Source organism: Sciurus vulgaris, assembly GCF_902686455.1.
Source record: "Sciurus vulgaris genome assembly, chromosome: 5".
NCBI lineage: Eukaryota > Metazoa > Chordata > Mammalia > Rodentia > Sciuridae > Sciurus > Sciurus vulgaris.
In genome coordinates, this window is record NC_136465.1 from 77763139 (window position 1) to 77790552 (window position 27414).

The following is a 27414-nucleotide window of genomic DNA, read 5'->3' on the forward strand; positions in this document are numbered from 1 at the left end:
TCAATTCACAATAGCTTGATTGTGGAACCAAACTAGATGCCCTTCAATAGATGAATGGATAAAGAAACAGTGGTATGTATACACAATGGAACATTACTCAACCATAAAGAAGAATCAAATTATGGCATTTGCTGGTAAATGGATGCAGTTGGAGAATATAAGTGAGATAAGCCAATCTCAAAAAACCAACGGCTGAATGATCTCTCTGATAAGCAGATGATGATACATAATGGGGGGTGGGAGGGAGGCAAGAATGAAGGAAGAATGGATTGTATAATGAAAAAATAGAGGTGGGGAGGGGTTGGTGGGAAGGAAAAATAACAGAATGAGACAAACTTCATTACCCTATGTACATGTATGATTACACAATTGGTGTGACTCTACTTCGTGTACAACCAGAGAAACAAGAGTTGTACCCCATTTGTGTACAATGAATCAAAATAAATAAATTAAAAAAAAACAATAAAACTTTGAATTAGAGAATACTATTATATTGAACCAAATGAATGTGATCATTTTGACCATTATTTCCCCTCCAACATTCTATTATGAAAAATTTCATATGTATAGCAAAGGTGAAAGATTTTTCTTTTTTTGACAACATTATTCATTTGTTTTATAGCTACCAAGCAGGAATTTTATTTTATTTACCTAGTGCACCTTGGTCAGGTTAACTTGGGCTGAGGGTGGTGACTATTCTTTGGTCTCCTAAACACTACAAACTCAAGTATCATGGCCTGTACCTGTGAATATGACTGGTTATGAAAATCACAAAGATAAGATCCTGAGGCATAACATAGGTATCCAAAAACATTTCATCCACTGTCACTATAAACCCAGCAATAAAAATGCTTCATAAACAATGAAATACAAACCAACAAAACAACTTGATTGTTTTGAGTGTGGATATATATTCTCTTATTCAGAAGTTCTGATGCTTTTATGAGAAAAAAGGAGATCATTACTTTAGACTTTTCTTCTTATTTGTATAGATCACATTCTTATCATTTTCACTTGTGAAAATGGTATTCCTAATGGAAACAAATATTGTCTAACAATGAAATGGTAACTGATTTGAATGCAAAATAAACTTTTGTTGATTTTTCCCAAGCTGATAGATATTATTCAGGTTGGAGATTTTTGGCCCACAAATCTAGGTTTTTGTATTTCTCCCTAGTCTACCAATCTCCCATATTAGCATTCTTTAAATCAGTTTAATCTTTTTCTTTGCTTGCCTGAAGATGGTTATTGAAATATAATAATAATTAAAACATGACAAATAACCTGGTTTAAAAACAAAAATAAAGAATCACCCCCCCCCAAGAAAAAAGAAATATAATCTTCAAGAGAGAGAGTTTCCCTATCTGTCAGCTGTGTACGAGGGTAGGAATCTAATTTACGTCAGTCCAAGCCAGTCAACACAGACACTCTAATCATGTAGACTTCCCTCTCCCTCTTAAGATTCTCCCAGACTTTTCCACTAGTACACCCCAGGGCTGTGAACGCTACTGTCGTTTGTCCAGTAGAGTTGACTTTCATCTTTCTCCCTGACTGCAATAGTCTTGACCTCATCACAACATTCTTGAATGACGTCTTCCTTGCCTATTTAACCCTGTGCAGTGAAACTTTTTTTGACAGCAGCCTAGATATTCTTCATGGCTCCCTATTGGAAAGCAGTAAGTGTAACTGGGGAATTTGGATAGTTTTCCCTGTCTTTCAAAGGGTGGAAGAGAACTGCAAAATAGCCCTGCCCAATGCTTTACCCTATGTCTTCCCAAAGCACCACATTATTCTGCTGTTCTTCCCACTGGAAGGTCCACAGTTTTTTTTTTTTTTAATTTACTGACTCTTGTTTTTCTCTAAATTTCAAAGAATTTAAATATTTGATTCTTATTTGTGTATTTATGCACTCAAAAACTTTCTCCAGTAGCTCCCTGCTGCAGTTAAAGAAAAAAAATGTTGGTTCACAAGGTCCAACAGGATCTGACAACCTTTATTATAACCCCAATATCATTTCCTACCTCTCATCCTTCCCCATCTCTGCATCTGCTGCTGATCTGATTGTATAATATTCACAAAAACTTCTATTTCTTGCACAGGACAGCTTCTTCCTGCCTTAGGCCCTTTTCTTCTGCTGATCCTAAAGGATGGAATGCTCAGCCCTCCAAGCTTTAAATCTCAGGGAAGCTTTCCCTGACCCTTCAGTTTAATGTTGCTTCCAAGATACTCTATCCCAGCCATATTTGTCATGCTTAACACTATCTGAAATCTCCTTCACTTTGTTGCATTTTTAGTATTGTCCATTTCATAGCTGCTAGAATGAGAGTTCTAAGACAGCAGCACATTTTCTGTCTTGTTCACAGTTCTTTAGAGTCTCCTGCCTAGTAGGCACATGACATATATGAATCAAATAATTGAATTGTATTTTCAAGCAATGAGACAGCACATGATAAACAGTTATAAGTACTGCATTTTGTTCTGTGATTGATATGTTTCAGTCTAGTAAAACAATTCTTATAGCTATCTAGACTTACTAACAAGAATCATTTTTATGAATGACCCATTTTTTTTCCATAGACAGCACAGTGCTCTGCAAAAGTTCTGCAGCTTCCAAGAAAGCTCTATTCTTTCAGAACTAGTTTCAAACCTAATAGACTAGCATGAGACAAAAGGGAAACGGAAGACTCCAATTGTGGTGGAGACAGTGAATCATATGGCATAGTAGTGAATCCACATGCATTAGAATCAGATAGACCCAAGGTGAATCATACATAGCTGTACCTTCAGTATCTAACTAAAGTATGTAACATAAGAAATTTATTAAACATAATCTTCAATTTCTTTCATAAAATGAGACTTTGTCATTGTTTTAAGAATTAACTGAGATAAGAATATTATTATGAACATTTAATAAAGAACAACTAAACTACTATGTGTAATAAAAATCTCTCCCCCCAATCCATCATAGGTTGAACTTTTATAAAATTCAACAAAAAGAAATTATCACAGAAATAAATTTTTCAAAAAAAGACCAAGAAAAAAAAGATACAAATCCATTTTAAATTAGATTCCACAGTCATAAAATTATATTTCAACAGATACCATCAGAATACAATATAGGAAGAAAGGAATATGAAAACCATGTGCTCGTTGGTAACTGTTATGAAGAATTACTATTACATTCCAGACATTGACATTCTAAAATTGTAACTGTTCCTAAGCTGACGAGTGAAATTTTATTTATCATAATAAATGCATATGTGTGCTGTTTGAATTAATTTTATTTATATCAATATGTGAAGTTTTAATATGATAAATAAGTTTGCTACTTTGCATGGATGACAAGATTCTGCCCACAGAAGATAATAAGATTATTTTAATTTTAAAAACTTCTAAATATTTATTTTAAATTAAGAACTAAAACATGAAAACTGTACATATTAGTGAGATACTGTGTGATGTTTTGATACATGTATACAATATAAAATGTTTAAATCAGGTTCAACATACTTATCCATTTTTTTTTTCTGGTGAAAATTTTAAAAATATTTTTAGCTAGCTTTCTGAAACATCTAGTTCATTATTATTATCTGTAGTTATTCTACTATGCAATGGAATCCATTTCATTTTAATACCACCCATAATAGAGGAACCAATTGCAAAGATATAAGTTCAAGAGACTAAAATAAGATGTTTTAAGGCAATTTCAGCAGGCTGAGGTTATTTATCTTTAAATCTTATTCAAAATAATTCAAATAATAAATTCTATTATAAAATAATATAATTCTATTAATATAATAGAATAATATAAATATAATATAATTAGAATAATATAAATATAATAATATAAATTCTATTATAAAATAATAAAATTCAAAGTTTTCAAATTTTGTCTTTAATAATTTGTCAGTTACCACTTCCAACAAATTATCTTTTACATTTTATAATTAATTCTTACTGTCTTAGGAAAGTGAGAGACCAGCAGAGTCAGCAGCCAGAGCAGCTGCAGCCTGCACCCTTCCCACCCCTTCCACCGCCCAAGGCCTCTTTCCCCGCTTTCTCCTCCTCCTTCACCCCGCTCTTCCTTCTCCGCCTTCCCAGGGGTGGGGGTCGGGGAGAGCCTTCACCTTCCTGCCCTTGGTGAGGTTTTTCCACCTCGGTCCTGTCCTTCTCCTTCCCCCTTTCCCCTCAGTCCTCTTGTGCCTGCAATTTTTGGCTTTCACTCCCACCAGTGACCGGAGACCTGACCACTCAAAGCCCAGCTCTCCATAACACTGCTCAATGTGGACACGGTGTGACTGAAGGTGGAGTGAATGTCACTCTCACCATTCGCTACTTATGCTTGGAAAGAAAGGAAGTATCATCGGAAAAAAGGAGTATCAGTTAAGAAGGTGAGGGAGGAGAGTGGTGCACGCATGCACACCTCAGAAGGGAATTGACCTGAGAGAACTATCCCTTTGGCTGGACCCACTAACGCCCTTCAAAGCCTTTGCTATGATCACTGACAAACTGGAAGAGGATATCAGCAGCTCTATGACCAAAAGCACAGCTGCCAGTAGACCCCCAGTCATTCTGAGGCTTGGTCCCCGCCAGTCAATGTGGCTCTCACCGGAAAAGGTGGTTCAAGATTAAGGAAATAAAAGAGAGTACAAGCGCTCAAGTCCAATGGCAGGGGATATGCTCCCCAATTCAAACTGTCAAGTTCTCCAGTCATGTTTGCAGGTGGTCAGGCCTATACCATTGAAGGACAGCATGCCATTCCACAGCCAGATTTGACCAAGCTGCACCAGTTGGCAATGCAACAGTCTCATTTTCCTAGAATGCACAGCAACACTGGATTCAGTGATATTTAATTCAGTTCTCCAAAGATGAAAGGCTATTTGGGTAGGTTTGGATGCTCAGACTACTTCTCAAGAACTGCCCATTTCAAACGAGGAATTGACTGCGTAATTGGGTGTCAAGGCACCAAAATCAATGAGATCTGTCAGATCAAAATTGCAAACCCAATGGAAGGACCTACTGATAGGCAGGCTACCATCACTGGATCCGCTGCCAGCATTAGCCTGGCTCAGTATCTAACTAACGTCAGGTTTCCTGGGAGACAGGTGATCTGGGGAGCAGCTAGATCAATGCAGATTCATCCATAATTCCTTTCTGCTGTTCACCACCACCCATGATCCATCTGTGTAGTTTCTGAACAGTCAGTGATTTGAGGTTTTAAGTAGTTTGTAAATTTTCACTTTCTACAGTTTATCATCCACTTGTGATTTTTAATTAAAGCTTTTAAATTCCTTTCTCTGCTCATCTGTTAATGCTGAGATCCATCCATATCCTTTTTTTTTCTTTCTTTCGTTTTTTGTTCTTGTTTGGGTTTTTCCTTTTTTTTTTTTTTTTTTTTTTTTTTTTTGGTCATGAATTTTTCTGTTTGTCATGGAAATTTAAGCATGGAACTATTAATATTGGCATAAGATCTGCTATTTTGCTGCCGCCATTATTCTCCCTCCCTCACACCACTTTACAACCAAGATTGTTAGCCCAAGAACTTCCTAGCCAGTAATTGATCCAGATTGTTATTCCACAAACCTCCTCGCCAGCCATTGTTCCGTTGTTATTAGCCCTTGAAATTTCACTACTTAAGAATAGGACCACCCCATTCTCTCTCTTCCTCGCTTTCACTCTCTCTTCTCCTCACTCTTGAGTCACTTTCCTTGGACACTTTCCTTTATAAAGGGTATATTATACTAGGTATGCCTATCCAATTTCATTATTTTTAAAGATAAATGCATAAACTTTCCTATTTCTTAAAAAAATATTCTTACTCAAAAATTGAAAAATTCCTAATAAGCAATAATGAAAAACAGCTATATTTACATGTATTAAATAATGAATAACTATCTTTCCTATTTCTAAAAACAACCAGGACAGAAAGAATAGCTAAATTATAGTTTTTTATTAAAAACAGGGGCAAAAAAATCTATGTTCCAAGTAGCTAATGAATTCAACTGTTGGATAAAATCAATATCATACATACATACATACATATAAATAGTAAACTATTTCTTTTATTTTTTTTCTTTTTTGCGGTGCTGGGGATCGAACCCAGGGCCTTGTGCTTGCAAGGCTAGCACTCTACCAGCTGAGCTATATCCCCAGCCCAACAGTAAACTATTTCATAAGGAATAAACTAACGAATCTAGTTATTAACAACATATTTACTTTCCTTTACCTCCTGGGAGAATCAATAATTAGAGGAACTCCTTGGGGTGAAATGTGACAGAAATTCTGAAATGTGACAGAAACCGATGCATTGTCACTGAACAAGATCACCAGCTGACTGTGCCCTGTGGCAGAGGACATCTGTCTTCTTTATTTACAAGCAGCAGTGGAACCACAAAGTGGAAGATGCTCACAGGTTCCTGTCACTGAGCTGAACAAACTCTCGGAAGGACATCTGCTTTTCTTTCTTGTTTAAAAGTTTAATAGGCTTTATTTAGAGTAGTGTTGCCGTTTGGATATGGATGGCCTCCTGTGTCGAACTGTCCCCAACACAGCAATTTTCAGAGTCCAGGAAGTGACTGGATCACGAGGCCTCAGGCTCCTCGGGTCTTAGCTCCGTGAAGCCTATGAAGAGGGGCACAACTGCAGAAGGCATGGTTGCTGGTCTCGTGCTCTCTCTCCTTCCTGTCAGCCACGAGGTGAGCAGCTGTGCTCCTCCAGACTCCTGGCTTCACCAAAGGCCCACAGCCATGCGGGCAAGAGGTTCCTGGTAAGCTAAAACAAATTTTTCCTCCTTCGAACGAATAGCGTCACGGCCTAAACATCCCTTGTGCTCCCCCTATGCATCTTTCTCTGCCCCCAATTCAGAAATCTGGCCTGTTTTCCCTGATTTCCCAGGTTCTGCCCCCAAACTGGGACATGGTGTCCCTGGCTCCTTATCACAGGGTTAGGGGGTCTGGAAGATCTAAGAACAGGAGCTGCCCGACAGAGAAGGGTTGTGTCCCAGGCCAGCCTAGGAAGCCTTGTCTTCCCATTTTCAAGTCTCTAGGGCTTTCTCCTCAGCCCTTAATATTGGAGAAACAAACACAAAGATACCTAACCCCAAACCCACCACGGAGTGCTGGTGAGGCTGGCAGGCTCAGCCCGGGAGGTGCCAGGCAGGGTGTGGACCAGGAGAAAGGTCAGGATGAGTGAGCTGGACACCCTAAGGCTTACCTATGCCTCCTGCCCCAGGAGATGGTATGATATCTGTGCTTGAAAGGATACTTGTCCTTTTTCTGAAAGTTGATTTCAGTAGGAGAATAAAACTGGCCCTTATTATTTCATCTTGGAAGGAGAGAGGTCTATGAAGCTAAAAAAAAAAAAAAAAAAAAATTAGAAATGTTAAAAAAGCATTTTACAATCTTAAAGCATTTATCAGTTTAACTTAGTTTGTTTATGCTCCCCTTAATTTGGTTCCCTGATTCCTCTGTTTTGAAATGCTCTTTCTCTCAGGGGCCAGAATCTGTCAGTTAGTGAATCATTCTGAATATTTATCGTAATTTCCTTGAACAAACGGTTGAAAGTTCACTCCCACAACTGAGTTTCAGTTCTCAGTGCTCTTCAGCTTCCTGCTCAGCACTAGTGAACTCTCCTGTCTGAGCACCAAGATGACAGAAGCAGAGGCTTCAGTGGAAATGTTAAAGACAGACCTTGAATTCACAGGTGGCCTGGAGAAAGCAGGACGTGGTAAAGTAATTTGAAAAATCCTAAGAGGGGCATTTTTACTGCCCAGCCTCTGAATCACAAAGGGAGCTGAACTTCAGGCATGTTAGTACTTTACAATCTCCACAGAAAGTGACATGTTCGGGGGGATAGAGTGGGTGGGAGGATAGATAAAGAATTGTTACCTTGGTGATTGTATTTTGGTATGTGTTACTTAAATATTTCTGGTGCAGGAGAAATGAATAGTGAATCTGACTGCAAGAGGGCGAGGGAACTGCTTCTTGTGTTCAGACGGTTTTTGCCCAAGTCTCTGGCGATGTACACTCTGGCAAGTCACACTGTGACTTTATGTCCCAGAGTGATGGCAGACTCCAATGCCCAGGACTCTGTCATATGCCTACTAAGAAAATTTACCCTGCAGAAGCTGGGCCTGTAAGTTTGCAGATCCTTTGTAATTAAAGAGAAATGTAGGGATTTCAGGGTGAGGGAGGGAGGGAGTCTGAACTGATCCACCAGCAAATCCTTTGTCATTTTAGTAAAGTAGAGGAGATGTTATATGAGCAAGAAGAACAAAATTATATATGAAAGAAGAACAGCATAATGGATATTTCTATTGGAGTCCAAAAAAAGGAAGTGAAATTTCAGCAAAAAAAAATGTAGTGAAATACATATTCTAAACGCAGAAAATGAACTAAACATATGTATTTCCTTCTCCCTTCCCATTTTAGTTTATTAATTTTATTTTTTTGTCTGGGAGCACAGGATATTGAATTGCCTGGAAAACAGGGTGGGTTTATATTTAACAAAAAAGAAAATTCTCGAAGAACATTAATGCTTATCAGCTAAGCCCATAGTGTTCCCATAAGTGGAACTAAATATTTAACCAACTGTCCTATAACTAAGACTTAACTGCTTATACAAGCTAAGCAAGTTATTTGGGTCTTGAAACTGAAGTTAAAATTAAACCAATAATATGGTTCATTTTTTATTCCTCTGAGAGATGAATTCTTATACTATTTTCTAACTAAGAATTTGAAGATTATTAGGTACGAAGCGTAAGAGGCATATTAAAAAGGAGAGTACACAGCAAAAGGAAGAGAAGAAAAACAAACATGTACAATTACTATGCATTAATTAAAAATAAAAAGTCAATGTCAAATATGAATATCAAGTGGTATAAATGCCAAGTATTACAAATAGGTATCTTGCTACCTGTTAGTAACATGTAAGAAAGTTCTGGTGTTGAGTCCTGTTGGATATTTGAAATCTCTAGTAGAAGACATTTTAGGTGCCTGTTTTTTACCCTCAAAATCTCCAGCTTTTTGACTTTATATAATAATATATTATATATATAATAATTGTATGTACTTACGAGGTACAACGTGCTGTTGTAAAACACGTGCTGAAGTCAGAACAATTAGCATACCCATCACTTTATTTTTTAATTATTTTTTTTTTGTGGTGCTGGGGATTGAACCCAGCACCTTACGCATGCAAGGTAAGCACTCTACTAATTGAGCTACATCCCCAGCCCATACCCATCACTTTAAACTTGGGTATTCTTTGTGGTGAGTGTATTAAAAATTCTCTCTTCTAGCTATTGTGAAATACACTGTGTGTTACTGCTCACTATGTCCACTCTGCTATGCCACTGAACACCAGCAGTTGTTCTCCTATCTGTTTCACTGTACATGTTGACCACCCTTTTTCCATCTTCTTCCCACTGCTCTCCCCAGTCTCTGGTAAGAGACACCAGCACTTCACAGTTTATTGCAGCATTAGTCACAATAACCCAGATATGGAATCAGCCTAAAAGTACATCAATGGATTAATGGACAGAGAAAATGTGACTTATACACAATGGATTACTATATACCATCAAAAAAGATGAAATAATGTAATTTGTGACAATGTAGAGAAACCTAGAAAACATTATTTTAAGTGGAATGTCAGACTCAGAAAGACAAACACTGAAATACCTTGATAATATATGTAATATCATTTTCTATTTTAAAAACAATGGACTTTAAACTCTTGAGATTGCAACCAAAGAATATGGATCATACAGGGATCCGCTAGAAAAAAAAATAAGAGCATATATTATTTTCTTGGAGTTGGAAAGAATTTTTAAACACTCTGGAAAGCAGTGTGGAGATTCCTTAGAAAACTTGGAATGGAACCACCATTTGACCCAGCTATCCCACTCCTTGGCCTATACCCAAAGGACTTAAAATCAGCATACTACAGAGATATAGCCACATCAATGTTCATAGCTGCTCAATTCACAATAGCCAGATTGTGGAACCAACCTCGATGCCCTTCAATTGATGAATGGATAAAGAAACCGTGATATATATATATATATAATGGAATATTACTCAGCCATAAAGAATGATAAAATTATGGCATTTGCAGGCAAATGGATGAAATTGGAGAATATCATGCTAAGTGAGATAAGCCAATCCCCAAAAACCAAAGGCTGAATGATCTCTCTGATAAGCGGATGATGATACACAATGGGGGTAGGAGGGAGGCAAGAATGGAGGAAGGATGGATTGTACAGAAGAAAAAGGGGGTGGGGAGGGGTTGGAAGAAGGAAAAACAACAGAATGAGATAAGTATCATTACGCTATGTATATGTATGATTACACAAATGGTGAAACTCTACTTCATATACAACCAGAGAAACAACAGTTGTACTCCATTTGTGTACAACAAATCAAAATAAATAAATACAATATTTAAAATATGCAAAACCCAGAAATCATAATCAACTCCATTTATTTCAAATTTGAATGAGTTGCTTTAAATTAATTTGAGGAATGTTGGGGGATGATAAGGATAATAAGATATGTATATGAAACAAGATTGCTCATATGTTGATAATTTTAAAAATCATCAAAAAGGTAATAGGTACATGGGAATTTATTATTTTCTTTTTGTATATGCTGGAGATTTTTTCAATGTAAAAAAAGTAAGTAAAGAAGAAAGCAAGAAGAGATACATTATAAGGAAAAGGAGAAGAAAAAGGAGTGGCTTTAAGAAGACTAGTCAGAGGGACAAATCGGAGCTTTACTGAAATTCAAGGGGAAATTTACATACTACCTTAATGACAGTGAAAAAAAATTATAAGTTAGGATCCACTGAGTTATTAAGATACTTTTATTGTAGAACTAAAAATAATGAATGTTGAGATTTTTATCTTGAACTAAAACCCAAATGCCTAAAATCATCTAATCCTACATACATATCATCTTCTTTGTGTTTAAGCTGAAGCTTCCTGGTTTTCTGGGAGATGTATGCAGAATGAATATAATGAAATAGATAAAAGGAAGCCATCAGGAACTTTTCTAAAAGCACAACGTATTCAGTAAAATTCACTGTCTTGGTGTACAGTTTTTGAGTTTTAATAGACGCATGTAATCATGAAATCACCATCATAACCAAGGTGAAGGTCCATAACCCACTCCCAGTTCCCTCAGGCCCCTTTGTAGACACTGCCCACCTTTGTCCACAGCCCTTACCAACTGCTGATCTGTTTTCTTTTTGTTTTTTCCGAATGTCACCTAATAGAATCCTGCAGTAGAGTCTGTAGGAATGCATTTGAGATCGAGCCACACTATGACATGGATGGATAGTTTGTCAGATAAAAACGAATTCGAATTTAGACAAGGAAGGACTTTATTCAAAAGGACCAATGATACAGGAATAATACACTTATTTCCAAATATGCAGTATCTCAAAAACCAAACAGGAAAAGACCTTCATTTTATAAAAGAGGTTAAGAAATCTGCGCAAAAGAAAATTGTGGGCGAGAGAGCAAGAGATGAAAGAAAGCAGCTTTGTGGTCAAGATTGTCAGAATGAGCCGTAAAGGAGCTTTTGCATGCTGGGGTTCTGGTACTCGTTTCATCTTTTGAGCAAGTCTGAGTTTAGGGGCCCCTGGGATAGAAACTTGAAACCTGACAGATTTGGTCAAATCTGTAAAGCTTGTAATAAAGTTTTTTTTTTCTTCCTTTCTTTGTTCTTTCTTTTTTTACCCCTGCCCCCCACTTTTTAAACTTTTCTTCTTTTGCTTTATTTCATAAGTCCTGAGTGGTGGGGTTTTTTGTTTTTTTTTTTCACCTCTTTCCCAGCTGAAGAATATTTGAACTTTTGCAATTTTTTCAGTTTTTAATAATCATCGATAAAACAATAAAACTGCTATAAATGTTCACATATAGGTTTTTAAGTAAACAAGTTTTTATTTCCCTGTGCAGAATTTATTTGTCTTAATATGGGATAGAACCTCCAACAAAATGTCAACTGGATTTGTGAGAACAGACATCCTAGCCTCACCCCTGATTGGGCAAGGCATTTATTCTTTCACCATTCTGAATGAGTCTGGATATAGTTTATCTGTAGATGCCCTTTGTAAAATTAAGGAAAGTCTTTCAGTTCATAATTTGTTGAGACATCTTATTATGTGTTCATATTAAAATTTTCACATGCTTTTGGTACATTTCTTGAGATGCTCCTGTGTCCTGCTTTTCTTATTCTGTTAAAATGGTGCATTACATCAAGTCAGAATGGCAATTATCAAGAATAGAAGTAATAATAAATGTTGGTGAGGATATGGGGAAAAGGGTACACCCATACGTGGCTGATGGGGCCGCAAACTGGTGCAACCACTTTGGAAAGCAGTATGGAAATTCTCAGAAAGCTTGGAATGGAACCACCATTTGATCCAATTATCCCACTCCTTGGCCTATACCCAAAGGACTTAAAAGCAGGATACTATATTGACATGGCCACATCAATGTTCATAGTAGCTCCATTAACAATAGCTAAGCTATGGAACCAATCTAGGTGCCCTTCAACAGATGAATGGATAAAGAAAATAGTTCATATACACAATGGAATATTACTCAGCCATAAAGAAGAATGAAAATATGGCATTTTCTGGCAAATGGATGGAACTGTGGACTATCATGCTAAATGAAATAAGTCAATCCCCTCAACCAAAGGCCAAATGTTCTCTCTGCTATGCAGATGCTGACTCTAATAGGTGGGGTGGAGGAGTGGAAGTTCACTGAATTGGACAGGGAAGAACTGGGGGAAGGGAGGAGAGAGGGGAATGGGAAAGCAGTAGAATGAATGGACATGACTTTCCTGAGGTCACGATCACTGTGACTGCACACCATGCACAGCCACAAGATGGGAAGTCCTACTCCATGTGTGTGCGGCACATCTGAATACGCTCTACTGTCATGCATGACTAAAGAGAACGAATTTAAAAAATTTAAAAAAATAAATCAGGCCATAAGTCGTTTTACTTAAAGGCATGTGAAAAGAAAATTTCTTTTTTTAAAAATAAATTTAACTTCTAAAATGGAAAAAAAGGTGAATTACATTTGTTTATCTTCTAATGTATCCCTCATACTTCTAACCAGGTCATTTATTATGGAGGAAAATCTGGATTATTTATATGTCTCTTTTTCATCCTGACTTTTTGTGTCTTATACTTTTATTGCCTATTATTCTAATAACTGGAAAATTCTGCAGAGGGAAATTTCCATTTCCCTTGTCTGTACACTCTTTCATGGATATTATTGATGGGCAGGACTTTTGTAAAAGAGACTTGCAGTAGGAGAGTGCAAACTAAGCTTGGAGTTGATTCTGTGACTAATTAAATTTTTTCTCCCTAAGAGTTTCATGAGATTGTATTCTGATATTTATGTTTTGCAGGTAAAACTCTTCAAGGAAACTTTCCACCAGTGTCATCTCCTGTAACTCCTATCAGAGTTTATTATTGGTGCTTTTTCATTATCTTAGTCCTAATTACAGTTATTATTGCACTTCCCATTATTTTGTCAGGTAAGTTACTTTTCCTCCAAACCATGCAATATTTTGTACACATTTATATTATCTATGAATATTCATTTAGTTTTGAGCTGCATTATGCATCAGGCACTGTGTAAAGTGCTTGAGATGTATAAGCAAACAAAACACACAAAAAACAATCTCTGCTCCCTTCAAACTTAATTTCTAGCAGGCAGGTACAGGTAAGACTAAATAAGGTAAGAGTGTAACAGGTTGTAATATATGCAGGGTAGCAATGTGGTCTTCCTTGGGAAGGTATTTAGCAACATTCTAAAGGAGATGAAAAAGTCATGGTTTCCTAGGGAAACTGTTCCAGACAGAACAAGAAAAGCGAAGTCCTAAGACTTCAGGAGTGTGCTGTAGATAGAGCAGAGTAAGAGTAGAGAAGAGTGATATAATAATGACAGGGGAAGGTTCAGCATCCCCCATTACCTCTGGTTTCAGTTACACATGGTCAGCTGTTTTCCAAAAATATTAAATGGAAAATTTCAAAAATGAACAATTTATAAGTTTTAAATTACAAACTGCTCTGAATAATGTAATAAAGTCTTATGCCATTTTTCTTCATCCTGCCCAAAATTTGAAACATCCCTCTGTCTAATGTATCCATAACCTACCCATCCATGGAGCTGTCTCCATTATCAGGTTGACTGTCTTGGTATCTGTGTTCTACTCATCCTTATTTTACTTAACAATGCCCCTAAAGCTCAAAAGTAGTAATGTTGGCGATTTGGATATACCAAAGAGAAGCCATAAAGGCTGTCTTGTAAGTAAAAAGATCAAACTTTATCAGTGGTATGTATGTATAGGAAAAAACATGGTATATATAGGGGTCAGTGTGATCCACAGTTTCACGCATCCTGAGGGCTTGGAATATATCCTCTGTGGACAGCAGGAGCCTTGTAAGCCATTTAAAAACTGGCTTTCACTCTGCAAAAGGAAGAGAGAAGTTGCCGCATTGAACTTTGATGGCTGAATGATTGACTTCCATACTGAGAATAGACTGTAAGGAGACCAGGATAAAAGCAGGAAGACTTTTTAGGGAAATCTTGTAGAAATCAACTTGAAGTGGTGATGGCTTAGACCTGATGATAAGTGCAGGTGTGGGCAGGGTGGATATTTTGGAAGTTGAGCCAATAGTATTTCATATCAAATTGGATATAAAGTCTGAGGAAGAGAAAAGTCAATGGTAATTTAGAGAATTTTCTTTTGTGCCGTGGAAAGAATGTATTGCCATTCACTGATCAAGCAAAGCCACGAGTGTAGAAATTTCATTTATGTAACTATTTCCTGACATGTCCATTCAGAATTGTCATTTCATTAAAGAATAAAGTGAGGTGTCCACTTGAAATATTCTCAGGTAGAGGCTTAGCCTTTGACCTAAGTATTTATATCTTATACTTAAGCAGATTGAGAATGCAGGAACGTGTAAGATAACTACACACCTCTTGAAAAAATATTCAGCTTTCGTACATAGAGGCAATACATCACCAGATTTCCTTGGCATATTAAAGGACTGCTCAGGTAGAGATGACTTAACACAAGAAAATATGTGTATTTTGATTTATAAACGTGGTCTTCAAATTTTTGTTGTTCCTACAACTTCTACTATCCACTTTTTTGAGGGGGGATTGAACCTGGGGTGCTCATTCACTGAGCCGTATCCCCCATATTTTAAATATATATACATATATATTTTTGATATTGCAAATGATGTTTTATTTATTATAATTATTAGCACATATGAATTGTATAAATGAATGGAATTCACCATTATAATTATCATACATATATACATTGTGCATTCATCAAATCCATCCACATTTCTTTATTTTTATTTTATTTTATTTTTTATGAAGAAAAATGTTTAAATTCTTTTTTAAATTTTTTATTTGTATTAATTAGTAGTTATACATGACAGTAGAATACACTTTGACACATCATGTATAATGGAATATAATTTCTCATTCTTCTGGTTATACATGATGTAGAATCCCACCCATCATATAGTTATATATGTACACAGGGTAATAATGTCTGATTACTCAGCCTTAAAGAAGAATGAAATTATGGCATTTGCTGGTAAATGTATGGAGCTAGAGAATATCATGATAAGTGAAATAAGCCAATCCCCCAAAACAAAAAGCTGAATGTTTTCTCTGATATGTGGATACTAATTGACAATGGGGGTGGGGCTAGGGAAGAATAGAGTTACTTTAGGTTGGGTAAAGGGGATTGAAGGGAGGGGAGTGGGTATGGAGATAGGAAGGACAGTAGAATGAATCAGATGTTATTACCCTGTATACATATATAACTATACAACCAGTGGGATTTTATATTTTTATTTAGAGACAGGGTCTTACTAAGTTGCTTAGGGCCTCGGTAAATTCCTGAGGCTGGCTTTGAACTCGTGGTCCTCCTGTCCCAGTCTCCCAAGCCATCCTACAATTTCTTAGCCTCCCAAGCCGTCCTACAAGTTCTAAAACAATTTGAAAAACTATGTAGAACCTGACATTTTCATCAGATATTTAAATGGTTGTAAATGATGTAATTTCTAACACATCATTAATGTTGGCATATTAAAATTCATCTATTATATTGTCCTTTTAAATATATCTTTTGGAATATAAATTTTGTCATGATTTGAAACCCACCATTATTATTATTATTTTTTAATAAGGATGAACCATGTGTCTGGAAGCATAACTCAGTGGTAGAATGCTTGCCTAGCTTGCACAAGGGCTTGGGATTGATTCCCCCACCACAAAATGAACAAATGAATGAGCAAATGAAAGAATTAATGAATAAATAAAAATTGACAATAAAAAAGAACCAAAACTTTCTTAATCTTAGAATATTCTAGTTGGTTTGTCTTCTTCAAATGTATTTCTGCTCTTGAATTTTATCATAGTGAAATATGAGATGTCCTTGTATTATTAAAAGTTGTTTATTTCTTCATGTTTAATATTTTTTATTTTTTCTGCCACTTAATATGTGTATGTACATTTAAATTTCATTTTTAAAAATCCTATGGTAAGCCTCTCTTAAAATAAATTTTCAAGATTATTTAGAATTAGAATTTTAGTAATATTTCATATTTGAAAACAATTTAATATAATTTTGATAATTATCAAAACAATTTACATATTATCAAAATTTAAAATTTAAATTGTGATTTTATGCATGTGCTGCTCTCAATAATTCATCATAATGTAATATGTATAGCTCAAATTATTAATATGTATTAGTTGGGAAGTATGACAAATAGTATACTAATTGTTCAGTAAATACCTTCACATAGTGTATTTAATTCTTGTATTAGCCTCCTACAGTAATTAGATTAAATGATTTATAAAAACTCGGAGACTTTTCTATTAAGAAAACTAATCCTCTGATGAAATTTTTTCTGTGAACATGAGAGTAGTCTAATCTACTAACCCTTCCCCCAAGATTTAATTGGTCCAGCAATTGCATATATTTTTATTTTTTGTTAATAACAAAAGAATATATTAAGCATTTTATGTCAGGAAATAAAATGAGAATTGATTATAGTTAGAATATTTCATAAAACTATGTGGTATGAAAAACATTATTTCATTCAATTAGCTTTAAGTAGCTCAATTAATAATGCAGAAGTTTAAAAAGTCAGATGAATATTTTACCAAAAAGTTTTATTTAATGTCACCTAAAATATTTAGTAGTCTCTAAAAATAATTCTGTTATATTAAAATAAATCAGTAATATTAATCTTCACAACTATTTGCTTTTATCCTCTTCCCTAAAGACTCATTCTAGGGATAAGAATTAGGAATAGCTGTAAAGAATCACCTACTATTAAATCTAAGGGAGAATAAGTCATTTTTGATATTCGATAGCTCTTCCCTGATCTCTTTTTGTTTTGCTTTCACTAAACATTCCAAAAAGCAATGCATAATTTTTGGATGTTAAGGGAGGAAAAAGGCAGAGCTATGGAATGAAAATATCTGTTCTTCCAATAAGCTATACTCTGAAATCTTGTTGGTTTCAGGACATCTACCAATGACCAATGACCAAAATATTTTTATACACATTTAAAAGAATACACACACATACACATTTAACAGAATACACACACACACACACACACACACACACACACACACACACACACAAAATCAGACAATTCAGGAAGTCCCAGATCTTATTTTTGGTATCAAAAGAAACATTTTGAATGTTGTCCTATTTTGTGTACTGGAAGCTTTTGGCATCCCTCAAGAAATGCATGATAGTAAAATGCAGGACAAGTAAGGAGTTTTCCTTTCTGCTGTGAAGAACAGGGAGGACGACCCCAGAAAGGGGAACAGATACCCAACTTGAAGATCACCGGACAGATGATTATTATGCTTGGTGTAATACTTGTTGATGAGTCAGGAAAGCAACAATCCATATACATACTTCAAAATGGACCACAGGATTGTAAACAGAAAAAAGTAAATAAAAAAGATGAGAAAGTTTACTTATTCCTTGTGGTTGTCTCAATTTTAGCAAAAAAGACTGCGCCGATCTTAGAGAACCCTGTATTTGCTACCTGCCCAAAAGACTGGATTGGATTTGGAAGCAAGTGTTTTTATTTTTCTGAAGATATAGGCAGTTGGACATTCAGCCAGACCTTTTGTGCTTCCTTAGAAGCCAGTCTTGCTCAATTTGAAAGCCAGGAGGAACTGGTAAGAAAAGTTTTTGGATCACACTTTTTTTCCTTTAGAATTCTTTGCCTCTGAGTAGTTTAGGCTGCATAAAGTTAAAGCTGAAATATGAGAAAGGATTCTATCTCAGAAAGAGTTTGTGGCATAAGATACATATTAGCATGTGCCATTTGTTGAGGGTACATTCTTGGCCTGGAACTCTGCGAGTCATTTCAAATACGTTGGCATACTAACCTGCAAGGTTAGATATACCGTTCTCCTTCTCAGAAATACAGTAATCAGATAATTTGTCATCTGCATTGACACATGTTGGATATTGAAAGTGGACACTAAAAACATTGTGCTGGATTGACAGGCATAGGCTGTGACTTTCCCAAATTTGAATATATGGTCACTTACAAAGAAGTTTAGTATCACAGATATTAAATGACTTAACTGAGAATCGAGGACTGGTCTAACTCCAAAATCTATTCTTTTCAATTATACAATGCTGCCACCTGCAGAAGAGAAGGCTGTAGGAAAATAAACTCCAGAACTTTCTGAAATACAGAAACACATGTTTTCACTTTCTGTGTTTTATAACAGAATTTTCTGATGAGATATAAAGGCCTTTCTGATCATTGGATTGGCCTTAACAGAGAATCATCACATCACATTTGGAAGTGGACAGACAAAACTGAATATAAATCCTTGTAAGTTTTCAGACTTCTTTTTCTTCTATTGTTTTCATGTGTGGTTATGTGTATGACTTGTGTTTATGAGAAGAAAAAAGGTATACACAAGGAAAGCGCATTGCACTAGCAGATAAGAAATATGAGTATTGGACTCAGCAGTAGAGAGTGTGCTTAGTATGCTCAAGGCCCTAGATTCAATCCCCACTAAGTTCCTAAATTCACCCCCCCAAAAGATATAAATATTTTTATGCTCTTCCTTGACTATTTGAGTCTTTAGAAAGAAGATCCCTTGTTGTGATTTCACTTGACATCTTTAGCAAGATGATAGCATCTGGCATAGTTCTTGCAGTCACTTACACTGATTTAGAACTTTGCTGAACAGGGAGGGTTGTAAAATCCTAGGAAGCCACTGAGGACTGATACCTGTAAGACTACACTCTTTACACTGCTGCATCCATTTATAAAAGCAAGTTTCCAGAGAAGCTTTGGGAATATCTTCTAAAATTTTATTGTCAGAAGGAAGTCAGTGGATAAATCCATTTGATGGGTTAATAATTTTAATGGATACTTGTTGGTAACTATAGGCAGTTGGGGCATGGCTAGAGGAAGTAGATACATTGACATTCTAACCTGAGACATTAGATGCACTATTATCCTTCTATTCAGAAAAAAGTAATCAGATAATTTCTCATCCACATTGCATATGTTGGATATTGAAAGTGGGCATTAAAAACATTGTGCTGGAGTGACAGGCATAGGCTGCAACTTCCCCAAATTTGGATATATGGGCACACAGTGCCCTTGAGGACCCTACCTAGTTCCTGCCCCTTCCCCTATGCGTGCCCCTGCTTCCTGAGTGCAGTGAGCTGAGTTTACCTCTGCCATGCCTTTCTACCATGATGCTCTTCCTCATATCGGCCCAAAGCAACAGAGCTAGCTGACCATGGACTGAAACCTCTGAACTGATGAGCCAAAAGAAGTCTTAGCTCCTTTAAATTGTTTCTAGCCCTATGGACATTATAATGGTGGTATTTTGAATGTAATATTTTCATTGGAACAGGTAAAATACAGGGACACAATCACTTCCATCAAAAAAGTTAAACTCTTCTAGGAATTTATTAGTAAATAATTTTTAAAAACTTTTGTATATTTATGAAACAATTGGGGAGAAGACTAAAAATAATCTTCAGGGAAGGCCACCAATGACAACAGTTTGGGGACAACAGCAAGCATCAGTTAAATACCAAATCAATAACATAAATGGGTTTGGTATAGATGAATGATAAACCTGTGTGATTCAAGCAAAGACATTGAGATGAAAGAAAACTAAATGCAAAAATAGAGTATACTATCAATGACTGACACATTTCTCTTGTTCACATTAAAAAACATGGAGGGTTGATGCTGGGCATTATAGTGGAGAAGTGAATGTCCAACCTACGCATATTTAATATTTTTGTGTCTGGTTTTAGGTTTTCCATCAAAGGAGATGGAGAATGTGCCTACCTGAATGATAATGGAATCAGCAGTGCCAGGCACTACACAGACAGGAAGTGGATATGTAGCAGACCAAACAGCTATGTCCATAAGTGTGGAATCATATCAAGTTCTTTAAAATAAAGCAGGTTGGAGGAATGCTTTGTAACTTGTTATATACAGTTGCTGCTCCATTTTTTAATCTGCCCATTGTTAAATTGTTATCTATATACATTCACAAATTTACTGACAACCAAGTTGCAAATTGTCCTGGCAATATCACAGTACAGGAATCTGAAAGGGTATGATTCTAAACTAAATAGGAGTTTTGGTATAAGTTGATAACTTATATTTTGAACCTAGGGTATAATCCATATCAGTGAACTCCACTTCTATGAACAGATATAAAACTTTTCTTATATAGTCAGTACTTGCTTTGAATGCATGGGACCATAGAAATGAGTAGACAACTGAATTCATGCAAATGATTTAATAGTCAATGAAAAAATTATAATTGGTTTGAGACCTTTAACACTTTTGCTACCCCATCCAAAATTATCTTAACTATAAATGAAAATTTTAAAAGTACTAAAATTAATGCTTATTTTATATCCTAAAATATTACAATTAGTGACAAAGTATTTTTTACACTTCAGTTTTCAATGTTTGTGTCTTCAATCACAGTGGAATAAATAAATACTATACTTACAAACAAATGCCATTTTATCTTACCCTTATTGAATTTAAAATCCTGCTTTAATTTAAGATCAAATGATAGATAATTCCTTGAACTCTTCATTCATTGGATACCTAATCTCAATATGGCTTATTTATTATTGAGTTTTAAAAACAAAATATTTAAAATTTTATAGCATTAGCTACACTGTACTGATGAGTCCCAGAAAGGACGAAATAACAAGTTACAATTCATCCTTTCCATCTTTTCTACTTTATTGATGTATTTGTCTATTTCTCCTTGTAATTCTTCTTTTTAAATTTTTTTATTAGTGCATTGCAATTATATATAATAGTGGAATTCATTATGCCCCATTTCTTCAAGCATACACCACAAATGATCAGTCTCCTCCCCAGTCCCTTCCCTGCCCCTTCCCTGTCCCTTCCCTCCTCCCTGTCCCTGGTTCACTCTCTCTACTCCAGTGAATTCCCTTTATTGTTGTTATGGTTGTTATTATTACTACTTTAGTTGGCGGTGCACTATAATCACATATAAAAGTTGGATTCATTGTGGTGTCATTGTATATGGACATGACATACTCATTTGCTTTGTCTCATATATGGAACCTGAGGGGAAAAAAGGAGTTAAAAAAAAGAGGATCATGAAAATAGAAGTGAGACCAATAGAGGAAGAGGATTGAGTGGGGAGGTGGGAGGATATGGGGAATGACTGGGGAATGAAATCTACCAAATTATGCTATGTTCATGTAATCTTCATAAATGTATTTCTATATTCTTATAAAATATTCATTATATTTTAAATCTGCTATTGTTTATTATATGCAGGAAAGCACATTTCATTCAGGAAATAAATGTTGCTTTTTTCCTCGTCACTATAGGTTTTTGCTTTGCATTCATTTCATTTCAGGTTTCATAATCTAATGCGTTATGTACTTCTCTATCCCTAGAGACTAGCACAGTGTGTAAATAAAGATGTGTTCAAAACATACCTGTGGAATGAAGCAGAGCCTTCATGACTTTGAGATTCTGTCTTGGCTTAGCATCAGTCACTTTTCTCACAAAATAAGGTTAAGTTCCACAAAAATCCAGAAAGAAAAGATAAGCAGATTTTTATATTGATAAACTGTGACTAAGTCACAAATGATATTTGAGTCAAATTATTACTCTTACTGACCTAGTATTCTTTATAAACTAGTTTCTAAACTATAAACTTAAAACATGGATTCCCTTATTTGCCACCTGTGATATTGGTAAATCGTGTAGCCCTCCTACCAGAGTTTCTTTACATGAAAACTGAATATACTAATACCAGCACCACTGGTTAGTTGTAAGAGTCAAATAAAATTGTGCAAGGAACTCTCTTGCTAATCTGTATTAATCTGTAATCTGTATCTGACTTATGTAAAATTTTTGGTGAAAATGTTCTTCCATTATTGCTCGATGGAAATAAAAGTTAAACTAACACCAAAAGTTCAGTCTTCAAAATGATCTTGCTATAAGCAACAGGAAGTCAATGAGCTATTCAAATAAAATTTTATTACTTCCGGGAATTCACCACTAGTTGAATTAATCATTCAAAGCACATGTGGGAAATTCTTCTTTGCAGGAGCTAATAAATGCTTTACAACATGTTACAGAAACAATGTCAGGTAATTTGGGATTCACCCATTTCCCACATTAAATCCATTCTGATGTATTCTTTACATTGCAACTGAACCGATCATTCTAATCCAACATATAATCAGGTCATTCTCTGCACAAAACTTTTCAATGACTCCTATTTTGCTCTTAGTATGTACAACTTAAACCCCTAATGAAAATTGAGGCCGTATAATGACACTGCTTTCTTTTCCATCTTCTTCTCTCATTCACTTCCTTCATAATCTTCTAAATTTGACACAAAAAATTAACAAAAAATTATATCTCTAGTTAATTTTCTGCTAGTGTACAGACTCCCACCTTTGGGAAGGGTCTCAGAAGAGGCAACTTGTTAAGCCAGAAACTCCATGGTGTTCATGTCCAATGAACCATGAAGTATATTTTCTAGCGATGATTTTACAATTCTGAAAGCAATCAGGGCATGGCTATCCCAAAGTAATTGCATTAAAGCCCCAGTAGCAGCTACAGTTTCAAAGACTTAAATGCTAGTGTAGATGACAATGGATGAGGGTAAGTGGGGTCAACTCTGGGTGTGGAAAATGGGTAGAGAGCTGCAAATATAGAGGAAGTAGCTTGTTCTGCTCTGGTTGGTCTTTGTTTAATCAATAGTTCCCATGCATGTGCTTTATGACCTCTATGTTAGTTCATATTTCCCCATCCTTGGGTTGCTTCCCCAATCTAAACCTCAGTACATTCTGTTTCTCTTAATCAATTTCCTCATTTCCCAATCAGAATGCAGCTACAAACAGGAAGAGCCACTGTGGCTTTTCCTTCATTATGTTCTTAGTGCTTTGTGGAGTCACTAGTAGATGGTAGGGACTCTATAGAAACTACTTGCAAACTCTTCTCACAGCTTTTTAAAAAGTCATTTTAAAAAATATCTACTTGAAACCAGACTGAGTGATAAGACAGAAATTTAGTTCCCACTACTCAGAAAACCCTCTTTCACTTGCTCTACACCCTCAAATTCCTCTCATATTGTTCTTCTGGCTAATATTCACTTGTTTCACTCATTTTAAATTCATCACAGGCATTTCTTCTTCAAATAAACCTCCCATTCTAAGCACTTTGACTGGAGGAAATTGTCTGTTTGGTTTCCCAGAAACCAAGAGTAGCAAGCATATAAATCACTCATGGAATAATTCGAATAACATTCTGTTTCAGGATAAACATGGTCCTGGGGAGTAAGAACCAGTTGACACAGGCAGAGGGTGCTTTGTGACTGAAGAAAGAGGCATATCTGGGACTGCTGAAAGTGCAATTTATTGTGGACTTACCAACAGAGGCATGTCTGGACATGGGGCAAGATGGGTATATTCCTGCACCTCAAGTCAGATGGAAGGAATTTTATATGCTAAGCCTGGCCAATCAGGATGTATCTGACCTTTCTCAAAAGTTATTAACATATTCAAATGTCAGTTAAGAAACATTCCCGGCATTAGTGTCCAGGACACCATGCTTTGCTGACTATCTTAATGACTTTGTTTGCTTTATAGGGCTTGGAATAGGTGCCAGAGTCAACTAGAGGGCAAAATGCTTATTATAACCACTGTGGCTACAGTCATGTCAAGCTGGATCACTATGCCTTTTAAAAATGGATTTTTTTTTAATGTCACAGAAAGGAATAACATTAGAACTTAATTGCTAATAAAATTCCTCTTCTAATTAGTAAATGAAGATTATGGACCATCCATACCTGCATAGCTTATTGTCAATAAGGTTTTACTATCCATTGTCTTCACCAGAAGTCTTTGCTTTACCAGGAAACTCTTGTCCAGGGAGCTAAATGTTGCATCTTGCTTTGTTTTTTCCAAAAATTCCACCACCCTAAAATCCCTCAAGGCCTTAGGAGGAAGCTCAGGAGTATAGCATACACTTGGCATGTGCAAGGCCCTGGGTTCAACACCCAGCATCAGGAAAAAAGAAGAAGGTGAAGGAGAAGGAGAAAGAGAAGGAAAAGGAGGAACAGAAGAAAATGTCTACATGTTAAAATCAACAGAGTGATAAAGCAATCCACAGAACATGTGGAAATATTTGCGAATCACATATCTGATGGATATAATAATTATGTACCATATAATGATGCTTTGGTCAATGACAGACTGCATATCTGACTAAGGTCCAATAAGATCATATCAGCTAGTGATGCATTAACCATCTTAATTTGTATAAGTACAATCCGTATTTGCATAAAAATGAAATTGTCTACCAATCCATTTCACCCAATGTGTCTTCATCATTAAGCAAAGCAAGACTGCACGTATGTGGAACTTCTACAACAACAAAATAAATAACCCAGATTTAAAAATGGGCAAAAGAACCAGGTGCAGTGGCACACACATGTAATCTCAGCAACTCAGGAGGATGAGGCAGGAGGATTGCAAGTTTCAGGTTTGTCTAAAATATTAAATGTAAGAAACCAAGTAATTAAATTACAAATCATTTTCAACATAAATGCCTCAATGATTTAACAGGCTTTTATGACTTACTTTTGAAATTCTATGTTAAAATAAGAAAGTCATATGAATCATAGTATCGAACATCATCCTAGTTCATTAGACCATTCACTTTTGGGAAGGGTTAGAGAGCTAAGAAAGCAATTTAAAGTAAAAACAATGAGAAATGGTAAATGCTTCAGGGTAGTAAATATTTATAGCTGCTTACACTGAAAGTAAAAATAAATGTGAATACTTATTTTACCTAGTCTTCACTAAGAAGAATTTTTTCAAAGTGCATGATTTGCTTTATGCTGAAAGGCTCAGAATTTAAGGAATATATATATTTGTGTGTGTGTGTGTGTGTGTGTGTGTGTGTGTGTGTGTGTGTGTGAACATTCTTGTTAAAGCATTTGGATTTAAGAAACAGCATTTCAGAGACTACCTATAGGTTAGTGTTAACAATATGTTCTGACACTGTCAAGTTAAAATTTTTCATCAAATCCTGAAGGGATTTCCTACATTGATGTCAGTGTATTTCTGTGCAGACATTAAGTCCTAAAAGCATGCAAACCACCTGAAATTAATTAAAGAATAACTGTGAGAAAAAAAAAAATAGAATGTTCAGAGGTGAAAAGATTAGATCATGAGAGCTGTAATCTAATCACTGGATTAATCCACCTAAATGGGTTAACTGGGTGTCAACTGTAGACAAGTAGGATGTGACTGAAGAAAGGAGGTCACTGGGGTAAAACCCAGGTAGAGTTCCTCCTCCTTCCAGTTTGTGTGCCATAAAGGATTTCCAAGTTCATTGAATTATTCCAGGGCCTCTTATGGGAGGGTAGATTGTAAGCACAAAAGGATGGGAGGCAGACCTCCATAGATTCAGATAAGCCTTTATTCCTTTGCGAACTTGAAGGACTTGGATGCTGTTGGGACCCATTTTCCAGAAGGGAAAAATGGCCCTCAGTTACAGAGGGGATTTTGATTTTATAAGGGTACAATGATGTAGTCATTGGAAGATGTGTATGTGCAGCTTTGACCATCAGGGGCTAGTTGTACAGGTTAAAACTTTAATTTAGGAGGGTGGTTGTAAAAAGTTGAAACTAATTTGTTCTTATTCTGGGATCCTTTGTTTCTCAGAGTTTCAGTATTTGCTGTGCCTCCATTTAGGGCTAATTTGTGATGGGGGAAAGTCTACGTTTAGGGTCCATTGTTATTAGGAAAGGGTGCACTGGGAGAGGTTTAATGTTTGGTCTTTTTCCTCTCCCTCCTCTGAGCCACACTATCCTCCGTTTTTCTTGGGGAACTGTCTTTTAGGAAGCTTATTTTCCATAACCCTACATGATGGAGAAACTTGACTCCAGCTACATATACATCATTTGTCAACATGAATTATGAATTTTCTCACTTTGAGCAAGCCACACATCTTTAATGTTTCTTACCTCTACTGCAAAATCAAGTAGTATTTATTCTATTGATTTCATAGTATTGATGTGAGAATCAGAGATTTTGAAATATAAGACAAATTTTTTAAACTTTAAAAGGTTATATTAATGAAGTTAATTACTATATGAAACCTTCATTGCATGATATTCATGTCATTTACAGAAGGATTATGAACTACAGCAGTACACCTATTATTCATGATATGATCATAATTCTAAAACATTTAGGATGGATAATTTGGCACTACAGAATTTAATCTCAGTTGCATATTTATATGATTTTTATATTACTTAAAATATTTTGGTTAATGTTGGGAGACTATTGTTGACACAGTTTCACTAAATAAGTAGATGAGAGAGTTAGAAAAGTTGTTTTATGATGCTAAAATTGTCAATATTGGAAATATTACTATTTAGTGAGGATACTGAACTCAACATTGGTGGTTTTGAAAACAAATCATTTCTCTTTAACTTTTGACCTTGGACAGGATAGGAGTCAGAGAATTCACACACGTACAGGCTCCTGTGTTGGCAGTGGCTAGCACATAGTGGATGCTTGATAAGTATTTAGAATTTAACTTTTATTTCTTCCTTTATGACACAGAAATAGTAATATATATTCTGCCTAATTCTCAAAATGTTTTAAGGACCAAATATATTATAAAATGCCCAGTTGTTGAAAAACTATTCATCAATTAAAGAAATAATAAATACAATATTATTACGGTCTAGCCTATTTCAATAATGAGTAAAGCATATCAGACCACAGCAATTTCAATGAG

At 35.7% G+C, this 27414-nt stretch overlaps 1 protein-coding gene and 1 pseudogene across 5 annotated transcripts; both read left to right on the forward strand.

The window, feature by feature from the left end:
- Nucleotides 1-751: 751 nt before the first annotated feature.
- On the forward strand, nucleotides 752-5242 carry LOC306661057 (poly(rC)-binding protein 2-like; annotated as a pseudogene). Its single transcript has 3 exons — nucleotides 752-800; nucleotides 4233-4842; nucleotides 4889-5242. The product of its transcript is annotated as a poly(rC)-binding protein 2-like (transcript).
- Nucleotides 5243-6291: 1049 nt separating this feature from the next.
- On the forward strand, nucleotides 6292-24370 carry CLEC2D (C-type lectin domain family 2 member D). Of its 4 annotated transcripts, none has more exons than XM_079139093.1 (6): nucleotides 6292-6766; nucleotides 7594-7725; nucleotides 13428-13556; nucleotides 18087-18265; nucleotides 18830-18936; nucleotides 20391-22076. In XM_079139093.1, exons 2-6 carry the CDS (start codon nucleotides 7647-7649, stop codon nucleotides 20536-20538), a joined length of 642 nt encoding a protein of 213 aa, XP_078995219.1. In that variant the 5' UTR covers nucleotides 6292-6766; nucleotides 7594-7646; the 3' UTR covers nucleotides 20539-22076. The 4 variants fall into 4 exon arrangements, with proteins under 4 accessions (XP_078995219.1, XP_078995220.1, XP_078995221.1 ...); XM_079139094.1 differs by lacking the exon at nucleotides 6292-6766 and adding an exon at nucleotides 23914-24105 and having other exon boundaries at nucleotides 7551-7725; nucleotides 20391-20543; XM_079139095.1 differs by lacking the exons at nucleotides 6292-6766; nucleotides 20391-22076 and adding an exon at nucleotides 23914-24370 and having other exon boundaries at nucleotides 7551-7725.
- Nucleotides 24371-27414: the final 3044 nt, after the last annotated feature.

Coding starts and splice junctions, on each gene's coding strand:
- CLEC2D (XM_079139093.1), top strand. CDS start 7,647: ATGACAGAAGCAGAGGCTTCAGTGGAAATGTTAAAGACAGACCTTGAA. Junction 7,726..13,427: donor CCTGGAGAAAGCAGGACGTG/GTAAAGTAATTT, acceptor TATGTTTTGCAG/GTAAAACTCTTCAAGGAAAC. Junction 18,937..20,390: donor AAAACTGAATATAAATCCTT/GTAAGTTTTCAG, acceptor GTCTGGTTTTAG/GTTTTCCATCAAAGGAGATG.